This window comes from Lemur catta, chromosome 19, assembly GCF_020740605.2.
Source record: "Lemur catta isolate mLemCat1 chromosome 19, mLemCat1.pri, whole genome shotgun sequence".
In the NCBI taxonomy this organism is placed as follows: Eukaryota; Metazoa; Chordata; class Mammalia; order Primates; family Lemuridae; genus Lemur; species Lemur catta.
The window spans coordinates 31,409,234-31,432,365 of NC_059146.1; the positions used below are offsets into that span (position 1 = coordinate 31,409,234).

The 23,132-nt window shown below is 36.1% G+C and overlaps 1 protein-coding gene across 1 annotated transcript; it reads left to right on the forward strand.

The window, feature by feature from the left end:
- Nucleotides 1-166: 166 nt before the first annotated feature.
- Nucleotides 167-21,812, forward strand: ZNF568 (zinc finger protein 568). Its single transcript, XM_045532199.1, has 6 exons — nt 167-1,419; nt 4,258-4,525; nt 6,737-6,795; nt 10,511-10,637; nt 10,899-10,994; nt 19,485-21,812. The coding sequence occupies exons 2-6, from the start codon at nt 4,450-4,452 to the stop codon at nt 21,065-21,067; spliced, it is 1,941 nt and encodes a 646-aa protein (XP_045388155.1). The 5' UTR covers nt 167-1,419; nt 4,258-4,449; the 3' UTR covers nt 21,068-21,812.
- The last annotated feature ends 1,320 nt before the right edge of the window (nt 21,813-23,132 follow it).

Sequence of the window (23,132 nt, forward strand, 5' to 3'; positions counted from 1 at the left end):
TGGAACGTCGTGGGAGCTGAGGGATGGTTTGGTGTTACCGGCGTCTGTCCAGGTCTCATCTCCCGGCCACCTTCTCCCAGCCTCTCAGAAACTGCGAGCTCGATGCACATTCTGGCGTTTCCGGCAGGTGATGCTGCGGAGTCCCCGTAGCGAGGGGTGAGGGAGGGACTCGTACAGCCTGGACTCGGGACCATACCGGCCGCGGGCGGCTGACGGGACGGAGCCTCGTAGGCCCAGAGTGCCCGGAGTAGCAGCAAGGGGGAGGGCTCGGGGTGCGAGTACGCTACTGGAGAGCTGTTGGAGCAAAAACTGTGGTGGGAGTTAGTGTGGGTGTGTGATTGTGATGCCATGAGTAATTGTGAGGGAGTGATTATGATGTGGATGTTTGTGTAACGGTGATGTCTTTGGTTGTGACTGTGGTGAAGTGTGTGATACGTATGTGATTGTGATTAAGGGTGTTGTGTAGTGAGTGTGAGCGTGGCGAAGTGTGCGTGTTTGTGATAAATATAATGGTTCTTTTCTTACTTGAATTGACTTCTCTGTAGCATTTGGTATAGGAGGTAACCGCTTTAAAAAAATTCTATTTTTTAGTGATTCTTCTTCTTTTTTGCCCACCCCTCCTTAGTCTCCTTTGCTGCTTTTTTCCCCCCCAACAGTCCTTGGCCCTGTTCTGTAGCTTTCCACTTTTCCTTGGTGATCTTCTTCAGGTCCATTATTATTTTATGGCTTGCTTCCTTTATTTTGTGTATTAGTTAGCTATTGCCATGATAATAATGATGTTTAACAAATCTCCCCTAAACTTAGTGGCATACAAGGGCAAGTATTTATTATGTTCATAGGTTTGCAGGTTCCCTGTGTTCAACTGTTCTAGGCTGGACTTGGCTGAGTGGTTGGGCTGCAGGATGAGTTCAGATCTGCTTGGCATGTGTTCTTTCTGGGGCTCAGGCCAAAACGACAGTAATTACCAGGGCATGTTCTTATAATGGATCAACAGAGCACAGGACAGATCATGCAAACACCCTTAAAACCTCTGCTTCCAAATGGACTAATATTACATTAACCAAAACAAGTCGCATGGCTAAGTTAATATCAATTATACCCACAGGTGGAGGGCAAGGCAAAGTTACCTGGCAATGAGTGTTAATGTATTAGTATAATTCTATTAGAGTGGGGTGAGGAATTGGGACCAAAATTGCAATCTGCCACACTAAGAAACATGCCTCTTTATCCTGGTGAGTGCCTTTTAGTCCAAGTTCTCTTTTGTCTGATAATATTGCTTTTCAGGTTTTGTTACTGTATTTGTCAATAATTTAATTTTGTAACCACTTAACTATGTCCTTATGTTTCAGATCTGTTTCTTATAAAGGAGCATATTCCTGGGCTTTTTACCCTTTTATCCTGCTTGACTTATTTTAATAGGTGGGTTTGCTTCAGTTGCATTTATCATGATTGTTGATAAAATGTTTTATTTTCTATTACTTTGTATTTCTTATACCTTTTTAAGGAAATTTTTATTGATATATAGTAGTTGTATATATTATACCTTTTTAATATACATTATACCTTTGTGCAGTTTCACTTTATCCTTTTTTCTTTCTGTGCTAGTTTGGTTTCTGCTTTTATTCTTGAATTTTTAACATGCGTATTTAACAAAATCCAAACATGAGTAAGACTTTAGAACACTTGAACTCCAAACTACACACTAATTTCTATGTTATTCTTGTCTGATGTATTACTTTCTTCTAGTTTTAAATCCCCAAATTAGCAGTAGTAGCTCATTTGTTCTATATACAATTGTCCCTTGGTTCGAGGACCCTCCACAGATACTAAAATCCGCAGATGCTCAAGTCCCTTATATAAAATGGTATAGTAGTATTTGCACATAACCTACACATATCATATCTTGTCCCACAGGAAAGTTTTCAGGGACAATAAACTGCATAGAACTGTCATAGTCTATGACAATAACACTGCCTTCTGGAATACCTCCTGAAAGACCTGCCTGAGAGTGTTTTACAGTTAACGTTGCTCTTGCTCAAGCTGGTCTCAGACTCCTGAACTCAAGTGATCCTCCTGCCTTGGCCTCCCAGAGTGCTAGGATTACAGGAATGAGTCACCACACCAGCCTGTATTATCATTTTAAGTATTATATACTGTACATAATTTTATATGCTACACTTTTATGTGACTGGCAACAAAGTAGGTTTGTTTACACCAGCATCACTACCAATATGTGAGTAATGCACTGCAGTAAGAGATGTTACAACGAGGACAAGATGTGGAGGTTAAAGACAGTGATATTGGTGATCCTAACACTGTGTGGACCTAGACTAATGTGTGCGTTTATGTCTTAGTTTTTAACAAAAAAGTTTAAAAATAAAAAAAATTTAAATAGAAGAAAGCTTATATAATAAGGATGTAACAAAGAAAATATTTTTGTACAGCTTTACAGTGTGTGTTTTAGCTGTGTTATTGCAAAATAGTCAAAAAATTTTTAAAAATTTAAAAATTTGTAAAGTGTAAAAGTTACAGTAAGCTAAGGCTAATTTATTATTGAAGAATGGAAAATATATTTTTATAAATTTAGCATAGCTTAAGTGTGTATAGTGTTTATAAAGTCTACAGTAGTGTATCATCGTGTCTTGGGCTTTACATTCACTCACTACTCATTCATTGACTCACCCAGTGCTATTTTCAGTCTTGCGAGCACCATTTAGTAAGTGCATACATACTAAAGGTATACATACCTGTATACCTATACAGGTATACCACTTTTTATCTTTTATTGTGTATTTTTACTGTACCTTTTCTATGTTTAGGTATATTTAGATATACAAATCCTTAACAGTGGTGTTACAGTTGCCTACAGTATGCAGTAAAATAACATGCTGTACAGTTTTGTAGCCTAGGAGCAATAGGCTATACCATATAGCTTAGACGTATAGTAGTCTATACCATCTAGGTTTGTGTAAGTACACTCCTTCATGTTTGTACAACAACGAAATTGTCTAATGACACATTTCTTAGAACGTAGCGCCATCCTTAAATGACGCATGACTGTACAACATAGTTTGTTAGAAGGTGGTAATCGTCATGAAAATAATGATAACCATGTGAGGGGTATTAGGAGTATATCCCAAGCATAGCACTTCTTAAAATTTATTATAATTTAATGTTTTCTGTTTTATTATTTCTGTTCTATCATGTAGGGCAAAGGTTTACTTTCTTATGAATCTTTTTTTACCCTTTGCTCAGTAAAGGCTCATAGCAGTTGGTAAATTAATATATCTTAGCTTACTTAGTAGCCATTTCTTTTACTCATTCAATATCATTATGACATGGATATAATTCTTATTTCAAATGAAGGGTCTTGGAATTCTAAATTGCAGCTCTCTGTACTTCAGTTACCAAGGTACCTCAGATAGGAAATGGAATAGCTGGACTTTTAGTGAAGCTCTCTTTTGCTCCATATCTGGAGTTGCTGCAAATCTTAGCATTTTTTGACTTAACTTTATATCTTTCACTGCATTGAGCCTACACCTTTTTACTCATAGAGGATATTTGAAGAGCAGATAGGTGAACATCACTTGTTTCTAGAATCTTGGTGTTTCTGTTGAATACTTGCTTTAGCTTGGATTGGATTGCCTACTCTTTGAGTTTTCCTCCAGAATCCTGCTAGTCTTTGCATTCAGCGTCTCTGGTCAGTGACTTCAGAGAGTATGAGTTACAAACAAGGAAAATTAGTGTTTGGGACTGTTTTAGTTATCTATTACTGTGTAATAAATTACCTCAAAACTTAGTGGCTTAAACAACAGTAAACATTATTTTATGGTTTCTGTGGGGAGTGACTTAGCTGGCTATTTTGGCTTGGGTATCTCATGAAGTTGCAGTCAAGATGTCGTTAAGGCTGCAGTCATCAGAAGGCTGATGTTTCCAAGGATGGCTGGCAAGTTAGTCGATAGGAGGCCCCTCCCTAGGGCTGATTGAATGTCTTCATGGTATGGCAGTTGACTTCTCTCAAAGTACATGATCCAAAAATATTAAAGACAGAAGCCTCAATGTCTTCTATGACTTAACCTTGGAAGTCACACACCATCATTTCTGCAATATTGTATCGGTTATATAGGTCAAATCTATTCAGTGTGGGGTCTACAAAAGGCATGAATACCAGAAGCCCATGATCATTGGGGGGTTACCACAGGGAGCCAGTGACTGAATAAGGCATCAGGTAAGTTGGATTTATGTCCTAACCTACAGGTCCTGGCTCCACAAGGATAAAACAGATCTATGGTTTGAGTAGAAAGAAGCCTGAGGAACAGAATCATGGAAGGAGACCTTCTGACCTGAGACCTGCCTCCGAGGCTGGAGAGTACTGGGAAGGAGTGGATCCTGGAGTTGCTCCACCTACAGTTTATCTTGACGCTTCTATCCAGAGCGGGGAAGGTGTGAATGACTTCTCAACCTTCAGAGATCAGCAATAGCGATGTGACAATGGAGCATTTGACCCAGATGTTGGAAAGGAGAGGTGAGGTGGCTCAGAGGTGGGCAGAGCTTAGGAGAAAAGGGTATATGTTCAGGGACAATGTAAAAGAGTTAGGAAATTCAGTACTCATAGCAAGAAAGTTCACATGGGTGTTATTGACTGTGCGAGGTAGATATTTGTTTTTTATTTTATTCACTTGACTGTTTGACTTTTTAAAATAAACTTTTAGATATTTCTATTTTTTTAAAGGGCACATTTAAATATATTTTTAAATGCTGTTATTAATATATAACTACAAACACAAGTTTCCTATCCCATCCCTCCTCATCCTCTACTTTCATTCTCTAGAGGCAACCACTTTGAACTTTTTTGTCTGGATATTCTGGTATTCAACACCGTTTTTCTGAATAACATCCTTATACTGCTAATGCTTGATTTCTCAGGTTTAGATATTTTCTGTTGTTTTTTGACAAGGTAAGAATTTAGCTCTCTTTTACTACCTAACTCCTTCCTTGTCACCTGCACACCAATACACTCAACTCTTTGTTCTTCTTTCTGATATGGTTTATTGGAGGTTGAAGGTTGTCAGGATCTATAGGCGTTTTCTTTTGGGCTAGTCAATTTTCCCAGCAAGAAGTTCTAAATATTGCTTGAGGAGAGTATAAGCTGGAAATCCTGCATTTTGGGAGGCGAACAAAGGAAGTGGATGGGGGAGGGGGCAACTTATCTTACAGTATGAGAACTTTCACTTCATTCTTTTTTCTCTACATTGCTTTGGCCCCACCTTTATCTGGGTCTGCTATGCCTGAATCCAGAGCCTATCTCATTCAGTATATCTAGAGAAAAAATCTCTAATTTTCTGTTGCCATTGTGAGGGAAATATCACCATACTATGTGAGGTGAAAAAAGGCATCATGTGGTCTTAGCATCTTCTTATAACATTTTACATTCAGTTCCCTGTTTTTCAGCCCTACTCATAAACTCCTGACTGCAGATGTACTTAGTACCTCCATTCCTGAGCCTTACGGGAGTCCTGCCATGGCTTTCCTGCCCTCCCCTCACCCTCACTTAAGCTTCAACTGTTTCTGGTTAAGTTAGATAACACTCATCTGTCTGCTCTCATTTTGCTGACATCACTTATATGCTGAACTCTTCTATATTCTTTGTCCTTGTGAGTTTTAGCTTCCTTTGTTCTTTTACTAACATTGTGGTTGGGTTTGGGAGAGAGCAGAAATAAATGCAGGTATTCTATCATCCATTTTTAACCAGAAGCCCCTGAATTTTGGGGGGTAAAAAATAAATCAGGTTTGTAAAAAAAAGTCATTAAAGTTATGACTGTATTTCATTCTACCATATGAATATTCCACATTGCCTATAACTAGTCTCTGATCAAAGTTTTTTTCTAAATTCTTTTTTTTTTTTTTTTTTTTTTTTTGAGACAGAGTTTCACTTTGTTGCCCTGGCTAGAGTGAATGCCGTGGCGTCAGCCTAGCTCACAGCAACCTCAAACTCCTGGGCTTAAGCGATCCTACTGCCTCAGCCTCCCGAGTAGCTGGGACTACAGGCATGTGCCACCATGCCCGGCTAATTTTTTTTTCTATATATATATTTTTAGTTGGCCAGATAATTTGTTTCTATTTTTAGTAGAGACGGGGTCTCGCTCAGGCTGGTCTCGAACTCCTGACCTCGAGCGATCCACCTGCCTCGGCCTCCCAGAGGGCTGGGATTGCAGGCATGAGCCACTGCGCCCGGCCTCTAAATTCTTTATGGTAAAAAATATCTTTTTTTTTTTTTGAGATGGGGTCTTGTAGCTTTGAACTTATCTACTCAATCTTCCTATCTCAGCCTTCCAGGTAGCTGAGACTAGACACATGCACCACTTTGCCCAACTTAAAAATATCATTTTAAAGGCCATCCTAATCCTTAAATCTTTCTGGTGTTTATTATTATATACTTAAGATAAATTTCTTATTAGGAATAAAACAGCAAGACCCTAGTGAAATACTATATTGCCAATAGATTCATTGAGTACCCTCTACTTAGCCCTTCATAAATCTCTGTCAGACCCCATATGATTAAATTAGTTATCTGTATACATTTCAGTGTCTCTGTAACTATATGGTTATTAACATTTCTAATGGCTCTGAGGATCATTCATCTGTATGGGGTCTTATAGTCACCTGGTACTGAACATTTCTGTATTTCTTTTTCTGGAACTCTTGAAGCAAATCTGTTCTGTTTCTTTTCCCTCAGGTTGGTGTTCTCAGGACTCTGCCCTTTCTGAGGAAGAAGAGGATACAACCAGATCTCTTGTACGTTTTAAGCATTTATTTGTTTCCTGCATTATTTTGAAATGCAGTTACAGTGTGTTACTGTAACTTACCAGTTAAGTTAGAAAAACTAAATCAATGAAAATCAAAATGAGGAAAAATACAGATAGAAAATTAGAACCAAGGAAAATTTGGGATATGGCTATATAATGCAAAAGCCAAATACATGAAGAATTACTAAAGTTGAGTTCAAATTTGAATATGATCTGAAGAGTCGAAGTAAACTGGAACACAAAAGTTTATTTCATAATTTGCACTATTTATGAGGAAAGAAACTTAAAACTATTTAAGGAAAGCAAAACCTTTTCATTGGCACCTAGCCAAAAAGAAATTCTAAAATACAGTCAGCCTTCCATATGCATGGGTTCTGCATATATTCAACAAACTGGGGATCAAAAATATTAAAATGGATGGTCGCATGTATACTGAACATGTACAGGCTTTTTTCTTGTCATTTTCCCCTAAACAATACAGTATAACTATTTACATTGTATTAGGTATTATAAGTAATCTAGAGATGATTTAAAGTATATGGTAGGATGTGCATTGGTTATATGCAAATACTACATCATTTTATACAAGGGACTTGAGCATCTGTGGATTTTGGTATCTGTGTAGAGTCTTGGAACCAATCTCCCATGGATACTGAGGGACAACTGTAATTCTATAATTCTTATAATTTTAAGCTTAGTTTTTATGAATCTTTGCCGAAGATCAAAAACTAAAATTATCTAGAAGAATAAATGGAACATGTGTTTTCAAATGATCCTACGTATATATAGTCTTCACTTGAGGTTTTAGTACATGTTGAGCTAAATTATGCTAATATTCTATGACAAAGTCTTGTAGTTCTGATATCTGTAGCTTTTACATCTTCTTTATGGTCATAGAAGATGCAGTGTTCTTCATTGTCTTTACTAAACTATTCTCCTCTGCTCTTAATTCTTTTTGTTTCCACCTCTGAAGTAAGTCACACTCCAGTGTTTTGAACATTTTTCACTTCACTGCCTCTTTTTCCTCAGCTCATATCTTTCCTATCATGAAGCACACACATACATCTTTGACCATATGATCATATGGCTTATCTAGTTATTTCTCTTGTTGGTATGGTGGGTCTCTGGCCCTGGACAGACAATGGGTTCAAATCTTGGCTCAGTGATATGTAGAAGTGCATGACTATGGGCAAGTTCCTTAATCTCTTTGTGCCTTAGTTGTATCATCTCTAAATGGGAATAATAATGGTGCTTATTCCATAGGAATGTTGGGACAGTTAATGCACATAGTAAGTGCTCCTTAAATGATAGGTATTGTTCATTATTATTAGCTATATAACCTTTACTGCCTGATACAGTCTTTGGATGTGTTCACTGTATTCATTGGCCTCCTTTTTTAGTTTAACATGTATCCCATAAGATGAAAGAGAAGGTTGCTTGATTTGAGTTTATAAAATTAATCTTTTTCTTCAGTAAACCACCATGAACACTGTAAAAAGACAAAGCTGGTAATAGTTTTTGTAATGTATATATAGCAGAAATAATATCAACAATTCTTAAAAACCAGTAATTAAGAAAATAGAAAATTGGATGAAGAACATGAAGAAGCAATTGGAAGAAATGTAGGTGGGCAACAAATATTTAAAAATAATATCACAAAGAAACTGACAATTCAGATTTGCAGATATATTTTTCAGGCATATTTTGAATTTGGGGTTAATGACCATCTTTTATGAGAAAATCCTACATTATTAGTTTACACATGCATTTTCTTTACAGAGTAAAAAGCTGGAAATTGTGTCAAAGGAATTGTGATCTATAAGTGGGACACTCTTAGCTGTCAAAAAGTTCTGCAGTTTCTTCCAGATACCAGAGCCAGATGGTTTGGTTTAGATTATCAAATAGAAATGGACTGCTTGCATTTGAGACCATGCAGGTTCAAACTCATTCTAGAATCTTGATGTAAATATATTCTGTGATAGCTCTTATTTATATGTGAATAGCATACACAGCAGTTAGAAAAGTCCTCTACAACAATAAGTGTGCAGTCATCCAGTGGTATCTGTGGAGGATTGTTTCCAGGACCCCCCACAGATACCAAAATCCATGGATGCTCAAGTCCCATATGTATAAAATGGCATAGTATTTGCATATAACTAACACACATCCTCCTGTGTGCTTTAAATCATCTCTAGATTACTTAATACAATGTAAATGCTATATAAGTAGTTGTTATACTACATTGTTTACAGAGATGTTACTCTTATGTAGCTCTATTCCCTCTTCTTCCATTTTGTACTATACTGTTATACATGTTACAAATTCAACTCATTATTATAATTATTACTGTATATAGTGGTATATCTAGTAAAAAAGTAGAGAAGAGAAAATAAGAGAAAATATATATTTATTTATAACATTCGTTATATTAACCTTCTTATTCACCATTTGTTTTTGGCGGTTCAAGTTCTCATGAATCTGCTGTCATTTGCTTACTCCATTCCAGCTTTGCATTCAGGATTTTCTCTTTGACTCTCACTTTCAGCATTTTTGCTATGATATATCTGAATGTGGGTCTCTTTTACTTGGAGTTCATTGAAGGTATAGATTATTGCTTTTCATCAAATTTGGGAAATACTCAGCCATTTTTTCTTTGAATTTTTTTTAATCTTTTTCTTTCTCTTCTCCTCTGATATCCCCCTCCCTTTATATATTGGTGCACTTAATGGTATTCTACATTTCTCTGAGACTGTTTATTTTTCTTTATTCTTTTTTCCCTTTGTTCTTTGAATTGTATTATCCCTATCAATCTGTCTTCAAGTTTGCTGCTTCTTTCTTCTGCCAGTTCAGATCCAAGCCCATCTATTGAATTTTTCATTTTCGTTATTGTACTTTAAAATTGCACAATTTTTTATGACTTCTATCTCTGTATTGGTATTCTTTATTTGATGAAACATTGTCATCATGCCTTCCTTTCTTTAATCATGACTTCCTTGAGTTCTATATCTATAGTGGCAGCTTTGAAGTTTTAGTGTGTTAAACCAGACATCTGGGCCCTCTCACAGGCAGTTTCTATTGTCTGCTTCCCTATTGTATGGGTTTCCCTTTCCTTTCTCTTTGCCTGTCTGGTAATTTTTTGTTGAAAACTGAACGTTTAGGTTATATATTGTAGCAACTCTGGATACTGATTCCTTTCTCCTCTTTTCTTGTTTTTGTTGTTGTTTGTATAGTTACTTGCCTAGATTATCTTAGTGAAGTCCATTTCCCTCAAACTTTGCATGTTCAAATTTTCATATCTGTCCTTCCTCCTGCCTTATTTTTCTTCCCTTGTATGCCATGTTCCCCTTCTCCCTAGATCATACAACCACCTGGGCAGTTTCTGAGCCAGTTACCTATGAGTCTTTCAACTCTTCATCTCTGTCACAGCCCAATAAAAATCAGTGACCATTGTCTGCAGCTTCCTGCATAGTGTTGAATTATAAGATTGGTAACTCAATAATTAACATATTCTTACAGTGTAGTTCTACTATAGTTTATTTTCCCCCACAGTATCACATAAAACTTGGTAGATACGAATAGCTGATAAACAGTTTTTAATGAATTCTGACCCCTGAATACTAGCTAAACAAGTTCTTACGTGTTTTGTTCATAATGCCTAATTTTGATGACTTCAAATTAATCAGGAATTCCTCTGTTTTTTACAGGTGACAGTGACATTTAAAGACGTGGCTGTGGACCTCACCCAAGAGGAATGGCAGCAAATGAAACCTGCTCAGAGGAACTTGTACCGGGATGTGATGCTGGAGAACTATAGCAACCTAGTCACAGTGGGTAAGAGTAACTTTGTAATTTAACGGAGAATTCCTTTCCATTTCAGAAATGTGTAAAGACTTTAATTTGCCAGATGAGCCTAATCTTTGCCTTCTTCACATGATTGTATGTGCTCCAGTCTTAGGGTAAAGGCTAATTACTTTGTATCATTGTGGGAGTTCATTGTCCTCCTTCATAAGCCCTCAAGCTTGGCCTCAGCTCAAGATCTGAATGGTTGTCTCCAGCATTAATATCCAACTCCTTTGCTGTTTCCCATAATAGGCTGTCAAGTCACCAAACCGGATGTGATATCTAAATTGGAGCAAGAAGAGGAGCCATGGGTGATGGAGGAAGAAATGTTTGGGAGGCACTGTCCAGGTAAAAAAGTAAAAAACAGCTCTGAATGAGAAAACCACATGATAGTTGTTCAGTGAAGGGTTGAGACCATTTCACATTTTCTAAGATTTTCTTAAAGGCCCTAGTCTTCTAGAATGACAAATGGTATGGAATGCCTTGGATTCCTGTGACATTTCTAGATATTCTTTCTGTATTGCAGATATTTTCCTTTTTCAAATTTTGGAGGGCCAGCGGCTCTATCCGATTTCAGGATGACAACCTTCACTAATCCATTTGCAGCTTTAGTTTGAGGATTTATTGTCCCTCTCAATGATCCTTGGGCTTTCTCTTTTTTTTTATGATCTTGGTTTTATTTCCTTATGCATTCAATATTTCATGGTTGTGGAGTATTATTATAAAAACATATCTGTTTCACACTTAGGTTCCTTTTAATTTCTTTTCTTCCATTTCGAAAAACATCAAATTACAGTTGGTAACAATAGTCTTAATTCCCATTGTATTTTTCAACTCTCACAATCCTGTGCCTTAGACATTTAAAAGTTTCTGGCTGAGAAATCTCATGGTGTCTCCTTCTTGCTTATTCCCACCTTCTAGTCCTTTAATTATTTGAAAATATAGTATATGCATACTTAGTTAAAAAACATAAATACTCCAAAAGATACACTGAAAAGCAAGTCTCCCTCTTTTCCTTGACACTAAATCCCTTCCTTTCTTTTATTGCATACACTTCTTTTTCAGAGTTATCCTGGCTATTCTTCATTGTTCATTTTACAATATGAATTTTAGACTTAACTATCTACTTCCAGAGAAAAACCTGCTACAATTTTTATTGGGATTGTGCTAGATGTATAGATTAATTTTCAGAGATTTGACATCCTTATATTGCCAAAGTTTTCTATCCAAGAATGTACTCTGTCTTTGTTCAGATCTTTATAATCTACTTTTGTGTCCTTCAGAAATGGAGCTTTCTAAGTTTTCCTTTTGTAGCGTTTGTATATTTCTTGTTAAGTGTATATCTAAGAATTAGACAAGAGAACAAAATCAGTACTTTAAGAATTGGAAAGAAAACTATAAAAACATCTTTATTTACTGATGATAAGACTGTATTCCTGGAAAACACAAGGGAATCAACTGAAAAAGTGCAACAAATAATAGGAGAATCCAGTGAAGTTGTAGGATATCAGATTAACAAATAAAAATCAATAGCTTTCATATATACTTCCAACAACCAAGTAGAAGATATTAAGGAAAGGAAACCACATTTGTAGTAGTAACAATAAAGATAAAATATCCTTCTGGGGATGAGTATATAACAGTATAAAAAACAAAATTCTGTCCGCATTAACCTATAATTTAGTGGAAACTAGAGGCTTTTTGTGTATGAAAGCTAAGGTTTTCCATATAAGAAAATATCTTTTTTTAAAAAATACATTTGGTTGATAGTTGGCTGTATATAAAATGTTTTTGTAGATAGTTTCTTGAAGGCTTTAGACAGTTCTCTGTTGTTTTCTAGTTTTGAATTTTGCTTGGAGAAGTCTGAAGCCTAATTATTTCCCCTCATAGATGACTTGATTTATTGGCCTGGATGCCCATAGGTTTCTTATTCTTTAAAGCTTTAGAGCTTTATTTGGCCATGTCTTGGTATTGATCAGTCAGTAATCGTTTTTCCTTTCAACTTGTGAATTCAAGTTTTTTATTTCTTGTAGCATCATTATATAGATTTGATGCTGGTTTCTTTTACAGTTATCATTGTTCATCTTTGAATGAGTGTATTTCCTTCTGGACCCACTATTTACAGAAGGATAGTGTTGAAGATTGTCCAGAAAAATGCTCTGAGCTAGTAGGAAGCCTCTACCTCACACTGGCCTCCTTTATCAAATACAAGGTTTTGTGTTGAGAGTTGGTTTATCCTTTTCTTCTAAGTTGAAGAAGAGATTATCATTTGTGTACTTCATGTAGAACTCAGTGTCTTCTACCTTCCTATGCCAACAGACTGTTTATATAAGAACACTGCCTTTTTGCATCTCCTTGTTCAGCCCTGCCTTCCCTATCATTTGTCAGGGCCAGTGAAGTCCATTATGTTCTGCCACCAGTCTCAACACATGTGGATCCCATTGTTGCAAAAAATGATTTGTTTATTCTGCCCACAAGGTTGCGCGTCTGTTTTAGAGAACTCTGTTCCTTGTGCTTTGTGCTTTCTGTCTAAGATAATAAACACTGTCTCTGGGTTTCTTCCCTGGCCTGATCCAATCTATCCTCTGTTCTTTCCTCATATTCTGGAGATGGAGTTTAGCTGCCTTTTAGTTCACTGAAGACATATTTTCTTTTTCTGATTGTTCCTCTTTATTTTTGCAGAGTGGAGAGGAGACAGAGATGTTTAATTCCACCATATTAAAACAGGAAGGTCTCTATGTTATATTTGATCCTATGAATTATCCTTCTTGGAAGTATCTTTCTTCTTGTCTCTAAAGAATTCTGATTTCTCCTTGGTTCCTGTTTATTGTTTATTTCTTCTTCCTTTATGAAATATCTTTTCCATGGTTCCTTTTCTCAGCTCTCACTAGACATTACCCAAAGCAGTTCTAATTTACATATGGACTCCTTTTTCCTCCAAGTATCTTCATGATATATCTGTTCATGCCATTAAATTGATACTTAACTCCAGAAATGACAGTATTAGAATATATATCTTTAATGCCTCCAAAATTGTGAAACTCTTTACATCTCTGCCTTTAATTGAGAATGCTCTTACCTATCTAGGTTCTAGTAGTTATTTAACTTTGGCACTATTGCCATTTTGGAGCAAATAATTCTTTGCTCTGGAGGACTGTCTTGTGCATTATAGGGTGTTTAGCAGCATCCCTTGCCTCTACTCACTAGATGCCAGTATCACCATTCCTCTTTTCCCCTCCTCCTCTTCCCATTTATGAAAACTAAAAATGTCTACAGATATTCCAGACATTGCCAGATGTCCCTTAGGAAGCAAAACTGATCAATCTATCTGTTACTATTGGTTTCTTTATATATGTTAGTTTCAAACTAACAGTAATACCAATACTACTAACAAAAAAAGATAACTAAATGTAGTTTAAGATTTCTTTTATTCTACTATGGATATACAAACTGCTACATGTAAAGTCACTTGAAGTAATTCTTCTCCGTGTGATTATGGCCTTAATTTGATAAATAAATTTACTTGTTTCCATTTGTTTTCAATTTTTAAGAGTTACTTTGACTTTTCTCCTTTTTTAATTTAAATTTTGTTATGTAAAACATGTACATGATGCCGGGCGCAGTGGCTCATGCCTGTAATCCTAGCCCTCTGGGAGGCCAAGGTGGGTGGATCGCTTGAGATCAGGAGTTCGAGACCAGCCTGAGTGAGACCCCGTCTCTACTAAAAATAGAAATAAATTATCTGGACAACTAAAAATATATATAGAAAACATTAGCCAGGCATGGTGTCGCATGCCTGTGGTCCTAGGTACTCGGGAGGCTGAGGCAGGAGGATCACTGGAGCCCAGGAGTTTGAGGTTGCTGTGAGCTAGGCTGACGCCACGGCACTCACTCTAGCCCGGGCAACAAAGTGAGACTCTGTCTCAAAAAAAAAAAAAAAAAAAAGTCAAAATTATAAAGTTGCAGTAAGAGAAATCATGGTTCCATTCAGGATATATAAGTGAAAAAAAATCAATGTGCAGAACAGTGTTTAGAATATACTACCTTTTGTATAAAAAAAGGTTGGAAATATGTGTGTGTGTTTATGGAGTTATATATATAGTAATATAGGTATGTAATAAAGTTGACCCTTGAACAACATGGGTTTGAGCTGCATGTTATATGCTGATTTTCTTCTGCCTCTTCTACCCCTGAGACAAGACCAACCCTGTCTTCTTCCTCAGCCTACTCAATGTGAAGACGATGACAATGAAGATCTCTATGATGATCCACTTCCACTTAATGAATAGTAAATATATATTCTCTTCCGTATCATTTTCTTTTTCTTTTTTGAGATAGAGTCTCGCTCTGTTGCCCAGGCTAGAGTGCAGTGGCATACTCATAGCTCACTGTATCCTCAAACTCCTGGACTCAAGCAATTCTCCTGCCTCAGCCTCCCAAGTAGCTGGGACTACAGACATACATCACCACGCTCAGCTAATTTTTCTATTTTTTTTTTTTTGTAGAGATGAGATCTTACTATGTTGCTCACACTGGTCTTGAACTCCTGGCCTCAAGTAATCCTAATGCCTTGGCCTCCCAAAGTGCTGGGATTACAGGTGTGAGCCACTACGCCATTTTCTTAATAATATTTTTTTCTCTATCTTATTGTAAGAATACAGTATATAATATAACATACAAAATATATGTTAGTTGTATGTTATCAGTAAAGCTTCTGGTCAACAGTAGGCTACTAGTAGTTATGTTATGTGTGGTTTTTCAAATGTGGGCGGTCGCACACCCAATCTCTGTGTTCAGGGGTCAACTGTATATGTGATATATATGTGTGTGTATGTTATATATAAATAAATGTATGCTGTCTATGTACGTGTGTATATGTGTATGTTGTTTTAAATAGTGGAAGTATAATCTAAGAACTAATAAAAATGGTTACATGTAGGGCAAAGGAGGAATCAGTGTAGAAAAGGGTAGAAGCTAGACTTCCCTGAATATATTGCTCTTTGATAATTTCCCAATTTTTATCAACTTTATATAAATGGAAGATGAGGTTTAGTACTCTTACAACACCACCACCACTTCTCCTTTCCTTTTTTTCTGAATATAGATACATCACAAATTTTGGCTAGTTTAATTTCACTGCTTACTTTGTTATGATTGTGGACATACTATTTACTACTGAGCCAAGAAATAACTATTAATTACGTATCCTTGTATAACTTCTTGTCATTCTTAGAGTTTCACTTGCCTTATTTTTCTGTTTTCTTGGTTTTCTATGTATTTTTAATTTAAATGATACTCTGAAAATCTTTGTTTAAATAAGGAATTCATCAGTGTCATTAGTTTACCTCACTGTTGCATGAAGGGATAAAAGGGAAATTATAAAGATGTTGTATTTCACAAAGAAATTTGTTATACTTTTTTGACTAGTGGACTGTACTGTAGAATGGTTGAATCAGAACACAGAAGTTTTGTGTGTAGTTTCAAATGCCAGTACCTGTAGGGCTTTTATTTTTTAATCTTTTCATCTCCTTCCTACCTGGAGGTAAATGTCAGCATTCATGAGGCTAAGCAACAGAAAGGGATTGGAAGTCTCTCGCTATTTAATGTATAAATATTCACATAATTTTACCTTTTTAGTTAATATGAGATGTCTCCTCTGCATCTATCTGCTTCACTTGTTCCTAAGTCTAGAGCTTCTCTGGTTCATTTTCTCTAGAAGGTAAGCCATCCTTTTCCTGCTTGCATTGTGGAGACATGGCCACTTCCTATGTGAATCAGGGGGTAGTAGTATATTGTTCAAAGTTTTAGAGAAAAGAGCATACTAGCTACTAGTTTAAGAAGGAAAGAATTTATACGAAGATATTAAATGGCTTACAGAATCTTTGGGAGCACTGAAGAGACAAGCTATAAGAAGATAAGCTTCTAGGCATGAGGTCTCAAAGCTCTACGCAAAAGTAAGCTTCTAGGGGGAGTTCATTCTCCCAGTATGATCAAGAAGTTGCTTTTGGTTGAACCAGGAGAATGCTTCTACAGCTGTGAGCTCTAGAACCTTACCACTTCTATTACAGTGTCATAAGCAAAATTGTCATGATGTCATAAGCAAAATGCCCACTCTCTTTCTTCTCCTAATTTAGTTCTGAATTAAAATGTTGTGTGAGTGCATGGTGAATCTAAATCAGATGAGAACCTTACATGTGGTTATGTCTAGGAAATGTAGTTTTAACTGCCTTAGCCTTTTCAAGATGGAAAAATAGTAGGAGATTGGAATAGATGTTACTTAAGCATATCCATAACACCTGACTTGCAGTCTAACTGTTCCTTATTCAGACTTTAAGTTAATACTCTTCTTTTTAGTTGCACTCTTATCCTACTGTTTTTGTTTTGTTTTGTTTTTGAAGCATGGTCTCACTGTGTTGCTCAGGCTGGTCTCAAATTCCTGGATTTGAGCAAGCCACCCCAGTAGCTGGACCTTCAGGTTGTGCCACTGTGCCCAGATTTTTTTTTTTTTTTTTTTTGAGACAGAGTCTCACTTTGTTGCCCGGACTAGAGTGAGTGCCGTGGCGTCAGCCTAGCTCACAGCAACCTCAAACTCCTGGGCTTAAGCGATCCTACTGCCTCAGCCTCCCGAGTAGCTGGGACTACAGGCATGAGCCACCATGCCCGGCTAATTTTTTCTATATACATTTTTAGTTGGCCAGATAATTTATTTCTATTTTTAGTAGAGATGGGGTCTCGCTCAGGCTGGTCTCGAACTCCTGACCTCGAGCGATCCACCCACCTCAGCCTCCCAGAGAGCTAGGATTACAGGCATGAGCCACCTCGCCTGGCCAATGCCCAGATTTTTTAATTAATAAACTTTATTTTTAAGATCAGTTTTAGGTTCACAGCATAATCAAGCAGAAAGTACAGAGACCCCTTGTACCCACCTGCCACAACCCATGCACAGCCTCCCCCACTATCAATATCTTGCACCACAGTGGTGTATTTGTTAAAATCGATGAACCTATGCTGACACATCATTATAACTCAAAGTCCATAGTTTACATTAGGGTTCACTCTGGGTGTTGTACATTCTATGGGTTTTGACATAGGTACATTATAGTATCATACAGAATACTTTCATTGCCTTAAATCTGTGTTCTTCTTCTTTATTCCTCCCTCTCCTGTAACTTCTAGCAACCATTAATGTTTTTACTATCTCCATGGTTTTTCTGTTTCCAATATTTTTGGAATCATATAGTGGGTAGCCTTTTCCAATTGGCTTCTTTCACTTAGCAATATGATTTAAGATTCTTCAGTGTGTTTTCATGGCTTGACAGCTAATTTGTTTGTAGCATTGACTAGTATCCCATTGTCTAGATGTGCCACCATTTATCCATTCACTTACTGAAGGACATCTTTCATGTTTTGGCAGTTATAAACAAAACTGCTATAACTTCCCCATGCCAGTTTTTGTATGAACATAAGATTTTAACTCATTGGAGTCAATACCAAGGAGCATGATTGCTGAATGATATGGTATGAGTATGTTTATATTTTGAAAGAAACTGCCAAACTGTCTTCCAAAGTGGCTGTAACATTTTGCATTTCTACCAACAATGAATGAAAATTCCTATTGCTCCACATCCTTGCCAGCCTTTGACTTATTAGTTCAATTTTTTTGTTGATTTTTTCAAATTTTCTACATAAAGATCATGTCATCAGTGAACAAAGACAGTTTTAGATTTTTTGTTCCTTCCTAATCTATATACCTTTTATTTCCTTTTTTTACCTTACTACATTAGCTAGGACTTATAGTGCAACGTGGAAAAGCAGTGATGAACGGGAATATCCTTGCCTTGTATCTGTTTATCCCTACCTCTGAATACCTGAATCCTCTAATTCTTTTTTTTTTTTTTTTTTTTTTGAGACAGAGTCTCGCTTTGTTGCCCAGGCTAGAATGAGTGCCATGGCGTCAGCCTAGCTCATAGCAACCTCAGACTCCTCGGCTTAAGCGATCCTACTGCCTCAGCCTCCCGAGTAGCTGGGACTACAGGCATGTGCCACTATGCCCAGCAAATTTTTTTTCTATATAGATTTTTAGTTGGCCATATAATTTCTTTCTGTTTTTAGTAGAGACGGGGTCTCGCTCTTGCTCAGGCTGGTCTCGAACTCCTGACCTCGAGCAATCCACCCGCCTCGGCCTCCCAGAGTGCTAGGATTACAGGCGTGAGCCACCGTGCCTGGCCTGAATCCTCTAATTCTTAAGCTTTTCCAGTGATATTTGGCCAAGTCACTTTGGTGCATATTAGGATTTGCATCTTTATGATACTTTAACTTCTTAGTGCTGCTATCCAGTTTATAGTTCCCTAAATGCCTTTTATCTTGGAGTATTTTGTTGAAATCCCTTGATAACTCTATTTACACTTCTATATCCTTTTTCTTATGGGTTTGACCCTTTATTCTTTACTATTAATTTTAAAGGAATTTTAGGAAGAAGGAGTAAATAAACATATGCATTCAATCCAGTGTGTTTTATCACAATGTTAATTTTATTCTCTTATCATTTGACTCCCTATCCATTTTTGTGTTCACCCTTTCATTTTTATTCTTCATTTTACTGATTTCTGCACTGTACAAGAACACTTTTAAAGTCGGTCAAAGATACTTGGGCCTATGATGTTTTCTATAGTAGTTAAATTCTCAGACCTTAGAAACATTTCACCTAGATTTCTTTTATATTGGTTAACTACAGCCAACATCAAAGATTAAACCCTACACTAGCAAATGTCTGAAATGTTATTAATAGTATAGTGGTAGAAAAATATATAAGTAACAATTTTTGGTCCTCCGTTTTAGAAGTTTGGGAAGTTGATGAACAGATCAAGAAGCAACAGGAAACACTTGTGAGAAAATTCACACCCATCTCCAAGAAAACTCTGATTAAAGAAAAAGTTATTGAATGTAAAAAAGTTGCAAAAATATTTCCTCTGAGCTCAGACATTGTTACTTCGAGACAAAGCTTCTATGAATGTGACTCATTTGATAATAGTTTGGAACATAATTTAGGCTTAAATAGTTATGAGAAAGACTGTATAAGAGAGAAAAATTATGAATGTAATGAGTATGGGAAACCATTTTACTGTTGTTCATCCTATGTTGTATCTTCCTTTAAATGTAATCAGTGTGGACAAGACTTCAGTCATAAATTTGACCTCATGAGACATGAGAGAATTCATGCTGGAGAGAAACTTTATGAATGTAAGGAATGTGGAAAAGCCTTTAGCAGGAAGGAAAATCTTATTACACATCAGAAAATTCATACTGGGGAAAAACCATATAAATGTAATGAATGTGGGAAAGCTTTCATTCAGATGTCAAATCTTATTAGACACCAGAGAATTCATACTGGGGAGAAACCTTATGCATGTAAGGATTGTTGGAAAGCCTTCAGCCAGAAATCAAATCTTATTGAACATGAGAGAATTCACACTGGAGAAAAACCCTATGAATGTAAGGAATGTGGGAAGTCCTTCAGCCAGAAGCAAAATCTTATTGAGCATGAGAAAATTCATACTGGGGAGAAACCTTATGCATGTAATGAATGTGGTAGAGCTTTTTCTCGAATGTCATCTGTTACTCTACATATGAGAAGTCACACAGGGGAGAAACCCTATAAATGTAATAAATGTGGAAAAGCTTTCTCTCAATGCTCTGTATTTATTATACATATGAGAAGTCATACTGGTGAGAAACCCTATGTATGTAGTGAATGTGGGAAAGCTTTCTCTCAAAGTTCATCTCTTACTGTACATATGAGAAATCATACATCTGAGAAACCATATGAATGTAATGAATGTGGAAAAGCCTTCAGCCGGAAAGAAAATCTTATTACACATCAGAAAATTCATACTGGAGAGAAACCTTATGAATGCAATGACTGTGGGAAAGCCTTTATTCAGATGTCAAACCTCATTCGACACCAAAGAATTCATACCGGTGAGAAACCCTATGCATGTACAGGGTGTGGGAAAGCCTTTAGTCAGAAATCAAATCTCACTGAACATGAGAAAATTCATACTGGAGAGAAGCCCTATCATTGTAATCAGTGTGGGAAAGCTTTCAGTCAGAGACAAAATCTTCTAGAGCATGAAAAAATTCACACTGGAGAGAAACCATTTAAATGTAATGAATGTGGTAAAGCTTTCTCTCGAATCTCATCTCTTACTCTTCATGTGAGAAGTCATACGGGGGAGAAACCTTATGAATGTAATAAATGTGGAAAAGCTTTTTCTCAATGTTCATTACTTATTATACATATGAGAAGTCATACTGGTGAGAAACCCTTTGAATGTAATGAATGTGGGAAAGCATTCTCTCAAAGAGCATCCCTTTCTATACATAAGAGAGGTCATACAGGTGAGAAACACCGAGTGTACTAAGTGAAGGAAGGCCTTCTCTTAAATTCAATATATGTTTTACTTAAAATATCTTGGTGTAAGCTCAAAAAAATGAACAAGATCTTTATGGAAAAATTATAATACTTTGTTGAAGGTTGTAAGACTTCAATAAATGGAGAAAAATACCATATAAATAGTTAAAGAAGCTCAGAATCATAAAAATCTCCATTCTAAAAATCTGTAGAGTGAAGTTCAAAACAAAATCTAAAAATAATTTTCTAGGATCTTTACAAAATGATTCTAAACTTTATGTGAAATAGAAGTCTATGGATTGCTGAGACAATTTTGAGAAAGGGCAGAGGAGAGACCTTCACCATATACTACACATATAAAGTTATAGTCATTAAAAACGTGGATGGTATAAGTGTATCAGTAGCTACATAAGCAGATTTTAAAGAATAGAGTGTCTAGAAACAGACCTGTCAACTTGGTGTATATTAGACCTGACATCATGAGTTAGTAGGGAAATGATGACATGACCTAGTCAGTAAAAATTGTTGGTGTATTTGACTCTCCATGCTGAGAAAAATAAAATAAAATTACATACAACCTTACAACATGTAAAGAAATAGTATTCTAATGGAGTTGAATACCACAATGTGAAAAGCCAAACTCTGAAAATAGAGGGTATTGTTTGTGACCTTGAGGCAAGGAAGCATTTTTTTTTAAAGACAAAAAGACCTTACAATTCCACTTCTGAATATATATTCTATAGAAACTCAAAAATATATATCTAGCTGGGTGCAGTGGTGCATGCCTGTAGTTGTAGTCCCAGCTAATTGGGGCTGAGACAGGAGCCTCACTTGAGCTCAGGAGTCTGAAACCAGCCTGGACAACATAGTGAGATCCTGTCTCTAAAAAAAGGAAAAGAAAAAATTATATATATATATAATACACACACACATATATATATATGAATTGAAAACAACCTAAATATTCATCAGTAGGATAATGGATGAATAAAATGTGATATATTCAAATGATAGAATAGTATACAGCAGTTAAAAGCAATGAACTAGATCCATATTGTATAACATGGATAGTTATCTAAAACAATGTTGAGTGGAAAAAATCAAGATACAAATGAAATGTTGTATAACGATATTCTTGTAAATTGGAATGAAATAATTTATGAAGAACAGAACTGTTTTTATTATTGAGATATGTCTGTAAAACTATTTAAATGGACTAGAAGGATACATACCAAATTATTGATAGTGTTGTTTATGGCAAGAGATTGTATTTGGGGGTGTTGGTTAAAGGGGACCTTTAGCTTTAATTTGTAATTTTTATGCCTTAAAAAAGACTGGTAGCATATAAAATAAATCATAAAAGGTAATGATATGCAATGATAATATGAATGTCTTGTTGTAATAGTGTTTTTCTAGTTATTTCTCAGATGTAGTGGGCCTGGGGAAGTTTGTGCCCATAAAAAGAAATGTTATAATTGATTCATATCTCCTATCAGTTGCTAAACTATTTCATCACAAAATTTCTGGAAAATTAGTAATTAGAATAATCCTGTTTACTATATAACGTGAAATTAGCATGTTTTATCAATTCTGTGGTGCTTTTGTTACATTTTAACATTTCTAAAATTGGACTCGTCTTTCAACTGATGTATTAGATTTAAGTAAATATTTAATTATTAAACATTTAAGAATCAGATGCCAGTGTAACAAATGAAATATATTTTTATTCACTAGTTCAGGGCATGATGGTCTAATCATGGTCCCCTACCTCTTTGTGTGTCTAGCATTATTTGGCAACAATTTTTTTAGGTTTATAGGTAACTAATTAGCAATGTGTTTAGAGTCCTTAGGGAGAGAATAAAATTTACTTGAGAAATTGACTTTGAAATATTAGTTTTCTTGCCCTGTGATTTTCCATATAACCAGCATAGGCATTAATATTATTGTCATTGTGATATTTTGAAATGAGAAATTGTATTTCCTGAGATGGCCACAAGCAATTGTATAAAGTTGTTTCAATCTTAACCTACAGACCATTTTATTCTTTTCACAACCCTTGACTTATACAATGTATC